This window comes from Panthera onca, chromosome B3 (assembly GCF_046562875.1).
Source record: "Panthera onca isolate mPanOnc1 chromosome B3, mPanOnc1 haplotype 2, whole genome shotgun sequence".
In the NCBI taxonomy this organism is placed as follows: Eukaryota; Metazoa; Chordata; class Mammalia; order Carnivora; family Felidae; genus Panthera; species Panthera onca.
The window spans coordinates 104,755,155-104,765,119 of record NC_138344.1 but is presented as its reverse complement, the minus strand read 5'-3'; the positions used below and the strand labels follow the sequence as shown (position 1 = coordinate 104,765,119).

Genomic DNA, 9,965 nt, shown 5'->3' with positions numbered 1-9,965 from the left:
TATGAGATAGAAAAAATTTTTTATTACTAAAAGCAAAATAAATGGAAATATCACTGAGCAGTTGTTTATACTATATATAGTACCATAGTATTCTGACTGGACTGTGGATACGTTGAAATGTTTTTCAATCACGATCATCCTCCAAGTATTCCTGTTCATTCATGTCTGTCTCAAATTGCTGGTAAATACATAAAATAGTTACTTGCTAATAATTTCAATGCACAATCCTTTTCTTGCCTCCCTTCTTGCATCAGGATGGGTATTACACATTCTTATCCTAGCCATATTTTCGTATATCTTCAGGAAACATCCCATCTGAGATTACCTTGGGAATGTTTAAGAGTTGACTGTTATGCTCTAGTGAAGACTGTGTTTTGTGTTTTGTCCAAAAGCTGAGAGTCTAACAATATACAATGTATTCTCAGCTATGTCATGTGATCAATGCAATAAAAAGTGAACCGAAGTTATAGTAGTGTCTTAGAGCTAAAGGAATCCTAAAACAAATCCAAACATCTGCAGGAAAATTCTAGTTGATGCATAAGGATACCAAGCAGTTTGGAAAATGTACATAGACTAATACCTACTAATAAATGGACTTATGAATGGATTTCATTTGATACCAATCTAAACTTGCACTTAAGAGAGTACTAATTATAATTAGCCTATATGTTTACATTATCAAAGTGGTTTCTGTTTTGTCATATTATTTGAAGCCAGAAGTATTCTGCTTTGATAAACTAAGGTTTTCTATATTACACCTAATTTTGAAGCTATTACATCATGTAACTAACAATACCATTTATTTTACAGGCTTCTGTTGACATTGCAGTCACTAATTGTTGTGTCTTTGAAAGTACAAAAACAAAATATTAATGCTATCTTTAATGTTGAAACATCTAGGAGACTCAACAAAATAAACAATTCATTATAGTTAAAGAAACATGAAAGAATATGCTTGTTTCCCTCATAAGGCTAGAAAGCAACCAAAAATTCAGAGATTTTACTCATTTAAAACCCTGGGCCATCCACACACAAACTGCTATTTTTATGTAATCAAGCCTAACATGGTTAATTTAGCAAAGACAATTAAGTACGTGCTCACCTGGCAAATAAGGGGAATTTTGTGCAACAGCATCTCAAATACCTTAGGAGGGAGTGTGTGTTTGAAAACCTTCAGAAGTTCCTCTGGTTGTCCACACACTAAAAGGGCATTGCTGAGATGTTCAACCCCCAATCGAAGGTCTCCTAAAACACATTGATAAGGTTTAAAGCAAAATTTTAACATTCTTCAAAATACACCTTCCACAAATTACCAAGAAAACACCAAGTATTAAAATGAAAAAAGCATATCAAACTACAGACTATATAAACAAGCCTGCTTGGGATTCTCTTTCCGTCTTTCTTTCTCTCCCTTCTCCCACTCTTTCTGATTCTCCCTGGTTCATGCTCTCTCAAACAAAAAGAGTAAAGACTATAAATGGGACAAATGCTGAGCTGCCAATTAGATTCACTGTGATCAGAGGGGCCTGGGTGGCTCAGTCGCTTAAGCATTGACTTCGATTCAGGTCATGATCTCACAGTTTGTGGGTTTGAGCCCTGCGTCAGGCTCTATGCTGACAGTTCAGAGATGAGTCTGCTTTGGATTTTGTGTCTCCTCTCTCCCTCCCCTGCTCACGCTCTGTCTCTCTCAAAAAAAATAAACATTTAAAAATTTTTGATTCACTGTGATCAAGCTGCAAGATGAATACTCTTATGATCCAAATTACTATTAAAAAGTGCACTCTTGGGAGTGTCTGGGTGGCTCAGTTAAGCGGCTGACTTTGGCTGAAGTCATGATCTTATGGTTCGCGAGTTGGAGCCCTATGTCAGGCCCTGTGCTGACAGTGCACAGCCACGTTGGATTCTCTGTCCCCCTCTCTGCCTCTGCCCCGTTCACACTCACTCTCAAAAATAATATTTAAAAAAAAGTGCATTCTTACTTTGCATGTTCTGCAATGTGGGTTTGCAAGAAAGGGGTGTTGAGTATTTTTTAAATGTTGTGGTCCGCTGTTACTGATAGAAGATAGGTTATCTTTAACTCTACATGTGTGACTGATGAAATATAAATGAAACACCTGATGTTCTGGCTAAATAAGAATTCAAAAACAAATCCTATTATCAATGAGTTTAAAACAGGGTTTAGGGTAACATGAATTACATATATAGGGGAAGAAAAGAGATTTATGAACTTTGACTTCTAAGTAGTTTTAAAATGAGTTTTAGGATGACTGGCTGTAAAATAAGAATGAAAAGTTGTGTAATGAAGTTAATCATAGAATTTTTTGTTAATGTTTGAGAGAGAGTGGGGGAGGAGAGGGAGAGAGAGAATCCTAAGCAGGCTCTGAGTAGCGCCAAGCCTGATACGGGGCTCAAACTCATGAATCGTGGGATCATGACCTGAGCTAAAATCAAGAGTCGGATGCTTAACCAACTAAGCCACCCAGGCACCCCAATCATAGAATTTGTTTGAGTGAAAACATGGAAACAGTCTCACTACTTCGTTCTAAGAAACTGAGGCAAAGATCAGTGAAATCATTTAAAGTTTCAGAACTATTTAATGCCATAATTAGTAATAGAACCTAATTTTCTGAACCTTGAGAACACAGTGTGCTTGCCTCTCAGGTGTTTCATGATTTTCCATTTGTTGGTTGAAATACTTGGTCATCTGAAGATAAAAGTGCATGACAGAAAACAATGTTGCCAGATTTGTATGAAGTTTAAACTGAAAAACCATCAGAAGAACATGACCTAACTCAGACACACAAAGCAAACCTTGCCTATATTACATGTTTTAAGAGTTAAAGGTCTTGTGTCTAGACACCTAATTTTACATTTTCAACCTAAGAAACTTTCATTGCTGGGTTTTAAGTAACTTTGTAGGCATTTAAAGAAGGTATTTCTTAGATGGAATACTGCACTAGTATTTCACTGAAAGGTTTATTTTTAAATTAATAAAATCACAGCTTTATAGACATGACACATTAAGTCAAAATACTTTGATCGTATTGAACCTTTTAAAGAAAAAGATATAATAGTGCCTCCTCTCAAATTGATAGAGCTAATGTGACACAAAATCAATTTGGTCAACTAAGTCAACCAACCAATAAATTCAAATCAGCTAATCAGAAATTTCAATCAAAATTATTGGCTCTGTGGTCCTATGTGGACACAACCATGATGAGGACTATACTACCTGACAGCGAAGGAACGAAAATTGGGGGTGGTGGCAGAAGAAAGTGGAGAAAATGGAAAAGGTTACAGAAAACTAGGTGAAAAATCATATTAGAATGCTGGTCCTCAGTGTATTATAATAACCTAGGGACATTTTAAAAATATTGATGCCTGAGTCCCACCCCAGAAATTTTTATTTAATTGGTTTGAGGTTTGGTGGGATTTTAAGTAAGCAACCAAGATGAGAACTCCATTAGAAGTAAAATAGGGACATACATAAATAACCCTTAAATAACTAACCAATTTAGGGATTTAACAGAAATATGTTATCCTTAAGAGGTAAAACTTTTAAAACATAAGCTTGCAATTTTTGTTTTAATCATCTCAATATTTGTAACATATTCACTTCTATGACATGAAGACTCTCAAACATAAAGTGAATAAAGATGTGTCATAAAGTAACTGTTTTTAATTTATAATTCCTACTTTTCTCTCCATATTCACACTATCCCAATTCAAAAAATGTTAAAACCCAAAGATTCTATTTTAATTTCCCCCTATGTCCAAGCAGTATCCACATCTAGGAATTAATCCATATTTTGTGAGGCCCCTAGTTTATATATTGGGGGGGGGGGCTTTTCTTTTAAAAGATTTTATTTTTTTAAGTAATCTCTACCCCCAACGTGGGGTCCAAACTCATGACCCGGAGATCAAGAGTCACATGCTCTACTGAATGAGGGAGCTAGGTACCCCTGGGGGGCCCTTTTAAGACAAAGAATATAAAATTTTATTTTATTTTTTTAACGTTTATTTATTTTTGAGACAGAGAGAGACAGAGCATGAACGGTCAGAGAGGGTCAGAGAGAGAGGGAGACACGGAATCTGAAACCGGCTCCAGGCTCTGAGCCGTCAGCACAGAGCCCCACGCGGGGCTTGAACTCATGGACCACGAGGTCATGACTTGAGCCGAAGTCGGACACTTAACCGACTGAGCCACCCAGGTGCCCCAAGACAAAGAATATAAAAAAGAAAAAAAGGAAATAAAAAGATTATAAAATTATGAATACAAAATTGGTAGGACTCCTCCCAGAATATTCAAAAAGCCCTGTGCAAATGAAGGTCCTTAAAACTTATGCTTTACTTCCTTGTATAAAACCATTCCTGTTTAGGGGTAGCTGGGTGGCTCAGTCAGTTAAGTGTCTGACTTTGGCTCAGATAATGATGATCTCACGGTTCGTGGGTTCAAGCCCCACATCAGGCTCCGTGTTGACAGTGTGGAGCCTGCTTGGGATTCCCTCTCTGTCCCTCACCTGCTCACACTTTCTCTCTCTCAAAAATCAATGAATAAAAAAAATTACTCCTGTTTATATCATTTAAGTCAGTTCTAACTATTAATTTTGTCATTAATATTTAAGATATTTTTAGCCCACTTATAAAACTTCCTAAAAGAAAAGACTAATATTGAATATTAAAATTTCAAATTATAATGATTAATATGCAATAACTCTGAATATTTTTTTCATTTCTCAAAACCTTTATCATGGTTTTAACCCATTGAATTAAAGTAAAAATCGTGAGTATTGCTACCTGTTGTCCAGGATCCTGACTTTGTTTTCATAAATTCTGGAGGATGCTACCTCTTAAATGCAGGTAAAAAACAAAATTTTTTCAAAAAAGACAGTCAAAAGAGCCAAAATAGGTACAGGCACTATGATGAGAGGAAATTTGCAAAACTTGAAAGAAAGATACATAAATGGGTATAATGCTCATTTATCCAGCAACATCATTCATCCCTTACGTAAGAAGCCTAAAAGCAAATTACTTTCCTTCCCAGGGTTTAGCACCAGAACAAAGACATGATTACTATACACAATATTTATAAAATACTTACATCATCTACCATCATTTTACCTGACAATATTGTGAAGTCTTCTTAAATCTATGTGGAAATAGGTTGGGATAAATTATAATTCAAAATACAGTTCATGGCCATTAAGTCCAAGGTAGCCCCTACATACATCACTATATTAAACATACAAAAATGGTCATTTACAATGATTTATCATCAACAATAAGTAATTATTAGGGCACCTGGGTGCCTCAGTTGGGCATGTGACTTCAGCTCAGGTCATGATCTCATGGTCTGTGGGTCTGAGCCCCGCATCAGGCTCTGTGCCGACAGCTCAGAGCCTGGGGCCCGCTTTGGATTCTGTGTCTCCCTCTCTCCCTGCCCCTCCCCACTCAAGCTCTGTCTCTCTCCATCTCTCAAAAATGAATAAACGTTTTAAAAAAAATTTTTTAAGTAATTATTGGGGTGCCTGGATGGCTTAGTTGGTTAAGCATCCAACTCTTGATTTTGGCTCAGGTCATGATCTCGGGATTTGTGAGATCAAGCCCCAAGTCCGGCTCTGTGCTGACAGCACAGAGTCGGCTTGGGATTCTCTGTCTCCCTCTCTTTCTGTCCCTCCCTCACTCTTTCAAATAAATGAACTTAAAAAAATAGTAATTATTTTATTAAGAATACTCTTCAAAATGCAGGAAAATTTTTATAAAACAGTTCAAACTTTTTAAAATTTTAATTCATACAACATTTAGTAATTTGGAAAGTTCATTTGCTTAGAATTTTACCTGATGATAAATGATGTGTTAACTGTATTTGGCTTTGCTTCTCCATCTGCCCATTTCCTAGACTGCACCATCAACCTGAATGCTCAGTATAATATGGTAGGCATGAACAGTAGAATTAAGCAAAAATGCTGGGGCAGTTTCTCTTTAACTAAAAAGCAAGTTAGTTAACACAGCTAGCTAGTTAAGTTTTTTGACATACAAATACCAATCAAATATTTTTTGAACCTATATTATCAAAAGTAACCGCTTACAAAAAAATGTCTATATTCTCACCTCTGGATAACCAAAGTTCTCCCATTTGTACCTCTTGCAGAAAAAGTTCTTGCAATTTTTCATTCTTTGCTGGATCCCATACCTAAAAGATTCACGAAATATTTAGTCATGAGTAATGAATGTAAGGTATAGGGTTACTGATCAAAATTATTTAATTTTTATTAAAAAAACAAAAAAAAAACTATCTTGCACCCAGTCTCTAAATCCAAAGTATGATAAACATAGTTGTTCTTTTTAATATTTAAAACAGCTCAAAATGGAGTTAACAATTTTAGGTGATTAAAAAAATACATGGCATATTGAAATTAAGTTGAGATGCTTGTAGTAACTTTCATCTATATTTGACCTAGCTTCTACGTACACATAGCGGAAGTCCTAGTGTAATTAACTACAGCAAACATAGCTTCGCATGTGGCAATTTGTTTTCTTGCCTAGGGTATTAACAGTGCTTGTAGATTTGGCAATGAGCACGACGAGCGGCTGGCGGGGCAGTGGGTGGTGGTGTTCAGAAGCACGCTATGGTTTGCGTCAGCCTGGTTCGTGAAGGTAACCAGCATCGCAGGATGGCGTCATCACTGGTACCAAGCCCAGGGCTGGTCTTTAAAGGTAGGTACAGTGGACAATCCTTGACCCAAAGTATCAACTCTACTGCCAGTCACTTCAGCTCCAGTCTGGTCTATCTGGAGACTTTTTATGTTTTATGTTTGCTGTCCCCAAGAATTCTCTTTTTAGAGCGGGATGAGCTTTGTCATAACCCCAAATGGTTCTTCTTTCCTTCCTTTTCTTTCGTAAGCGATTAAAAACTACGCCCGCATGTAAGCCGGGCGCGGGCAGGCGGGCGGAAGGGCGCTCCGAAATGCCCGCTCATGGACCAGACTCGGACCCTGACGCCGAGCCAGAATCTGCACGGCGGGGAGGTTACGCACTATAACGCCACCTCGGCGTCGCTAAGCACTTCACCTGGGCGCCCCGTCCCTCAGCCTTCTGGTGCTGGGCTCTTCTTTCTGCAAACACAACCGGGCACGTGCCACTCGGGAGCCATCCCGACGCCCGCGTGCGCCCCGCGAAGCCCTCACCCAGTGGGCCGGCTCGCCGCCCGCCCGGCCGCGCCACCGCCGCAGCCGTCGCACTCACTGTCCCGCAGGCGGCGCCTGAACGCGGGGTCTCCACGCCGCTTCCGGTCGAAGTACACACAGTAGCCGAGGAAGGCGACGGCGCCACAGGCAGCCAGAGCCACCAGGAGGCAGAGGACCGTGCGGCCGCAGGGCATCCGGCCGCCGGCGTCCAGGAGCCGAGCGTTGGGCGCGGGCCGGCGAGGGCGGGGAGCCGGCCGCCAGGGGGCGTCGGCGCGGCACCCATCCCGGCCTCGGGGCTTCCTGGGCGTCCGGCCGCAGGCTTGCGGAGCGGCGCGTCGACGCCTCGCGCCGCGGCGGGCCGAGCGAGGAGGAAACCGGGGGCTCGAGAGGACGAGCGTGCGAGGTCTCACGGCCGCCGCGTAGCCGAGCTCTGTCGGAACCAGGTCTGTCGCACTCCAAATTCGGAACCCCTTACCCAAACGCGCTCCCGTCCCTGTGCCGACGACACCCACTCAGGCACATCACAGTGTGTCAGGAATCTGGGTAGCTGGAACTGGATCCTCCGTCAGGCCCCTGTTGCCTCACCTGCGAATTGAAGTTGATTCACTTCGGTCGACTCCTAGCGCGCAGCGCTGCCCGCTGAGCACCTGAACTCTGCTAGCCCGTGCCCCCAACCTGGTCTGCCTTGTCCCCGAAAAAGAACTCGGCCATCCCACGTCCCCGACCACCTTAGCTCAATAGTGGGAGGAAAGAAGACTTTGGAAGCAATAATATTAGCCCGGGGGGGAGGGAGTGAATTTTCTGGGCTGGGCACGACAAAGGTCCCAAAGCAAAATCGGCTCTGAGAGACCCATGATACTTAACTACCCTAGATGTGTTTCCTTCTAATATTTGTTTTATTCAAACACAGCAGAAAAAAAATGGAGGTAAGACTAACCCCAAATACAGAGCTTGGATTTTTCTACTAAGCCAAAAGGAAGGCATAAGGACCTAAAGAACCAAAGGACCTAAAGAAGTAAATTACGTATCCTTCTTGTTAGGTTATTGAACTGCTGTTTACAGCTTACATTATTAGTGTATGTTCATCACTGCATGACTGCCCTCGGTCGCCAGAAGCAGCCCAGGCCTTCATAATTTAAGAGTTAGCAGGTGTAAGTCACATATAATTATTTTGTTGGGTATAGTGTGTTCCTTCCTCTGTCTTCTATTTGGGAACTCGGGCTAATGTCAAAATCTGATTGTAATCAAACAGAAGAGAGGACAACATCAGCATCCAGTGTTACTGGTGAACTGGGAAGGGTTTTTGGTTCAGAATCTTGGAGATGGGTTTAGCTCAGCTCCAAATGATCTTTTTCCAGGCTGGCTGCTCTCAATCTTCACCAAAATCAAGATAATAATATCTATCATCTCAGAAGTTTCCTCGGGCTCCGGCTCCCTTTTTAATCTCTTCTTCTGCCCTTTGTTTCCCACTTCCCCCGCCATCTCCTGTTTTCTGTCATTATGGATTAGTTTGCATTATCTAGATCATTATATAAATGGAATCATACAATATATAATACTCTATTGTCTGCCTTCTTTCACTCAGCATAATTATTTTGAGATGCATCTATGTTGTTTTGCCAATACTTCATTTTTATCGATAAGTAGTATTCCGTTTTATGGATATACTATAATTTGTTTAACCATTCATAACCAGTCAGCTATTGATGAACATTTGGATTGTTTCCAGTGTTTGGATATTACTGCTATAAATATTTGTATATAAGTCTTTATATGAACACATATTTCCTGTTCTCTTAAGTAGATACCTACAGGTGAAATGGCTAGATCATACGGTAGGACTATGTTTAATTTTTAAAGAAACTGCCAAACATTTTTCCAAAATGGTTGTACCATTTTGCATTCCCACCAACAGCGTATGAGACTTTCAGTTACTTCATATCGTCGCCCACATTTGGTTGGCCAGCCTTACTAATTTTACCATTCTAGAGTGCTACCACACCAGAGTGTGGCACCACACCAGACTGCCCCATTTGTTGTAACTGATAAACCTACATTTACACATCATTGTCACCCAGAGTTTATAGTTTACGCTAGGTACACGCTTGATGTACAAATGTGTGTTTTGACAAATGTATAGTAATATGTATCCATCATCATGGTAACATGCAGAATAGTTTCACTGCCCTAAAAATCCTCTGTGCTCCACCTATCCATCCCTCCACCCCACTCCCCAGCCGGTGGCAACCACTGATCTTTTTACTGTATTGGTACTTTTACCTTTTCCAGGATATCATATACTTGGAATCATACAATGTGCAGCCTTTTCAGATTGACTTCTTTCACTTAGTAATATGTATTTACGCTTCCTTCATGTCTTTTCATGGCTGGATAGCTGACTTCTGTTAGTGCTAAATGATTCCCACTGTTTGGATATACCAAGGTTTTTCATTCACCCGCTGAAGGGCATCTTGATTGCTTCCAAGTTTTGGCAATATGAATCAAGCTGTTGTCAACAACTGTGTGCAGATTTTTCAATTCCTTAGTTTTCACCTTCAGTAAATATACTAAGGAGCATGATTGCCAGATTATATGGTAACAGGTGTACTTTTATAAGGAATTAGAGGCAGCTAGACTGTCTTCCCAAGGGGCTGTTCCATTTTTGCATTCCCACCAGCAACAAATGAAAAGTTTCTGTTGTTTCACATTCTTGCCAGCATTTGCTATTGTCGGTGTTTTGGACGTTTGTATACTAATAGTGTAGATATATCTAATTGT

General features: G+C 40.3%; 1 protein-coding gene across 1 annotated transcript; it reads right to left on the bottom strand.

The window, feature by feature from the left end:
* Positions 1-2: 2 nt before the first annotated feature.
* TOMM20L (translocase of outer mitochondrial membrane 20 like) lies at positions 3-7,469 on the bottom strand. Its single transcript, XM_060619934.3, has 5 exons — positions 7,246-7,469; positions 7,072-7,115; positions 6,112-6,193; positions 1,103-1,245; positions 3-178 (listed from the first exon to the last, which is right to left on the bottom strand). Exons 1-5 carry the CDS (start codon positions 7,379-7,381, stop codon positions 125-127), a joined length of 459 nt encoding a protein of 152 aa, XP_060475917.3. The 5' UTR covers positions 7,382-7,469; the 3' UTR covers positions 3-124.
* Positions 7,470-9,965: the final 2,496 nt, after the last annotated feature.

Coding starts and splice junctions, on each gene's coding strand:
- TOMM20L (XM_060619934.3), bottom strand. CDS start 7,381: ATGCCCTGCGGCCGCACGGTCCTCTGCCTCCTGGTGGCTCTGGCTGCC. Junction 7,116..7,245: donor CAGGCGCCGCCTGCGGGACA/GTGAGTGCGACG, acceptor TTGTGTTTGCAG/AAAGAAGAGCCCAGCACCAG. Junction 6,194..7,071: donor CTGAGGGACGGGGCGCCCAG/GTGAAGTGCTTA, acceptor TGAATCTTTTAG/GTATGGGATCCAGCAAAGAA.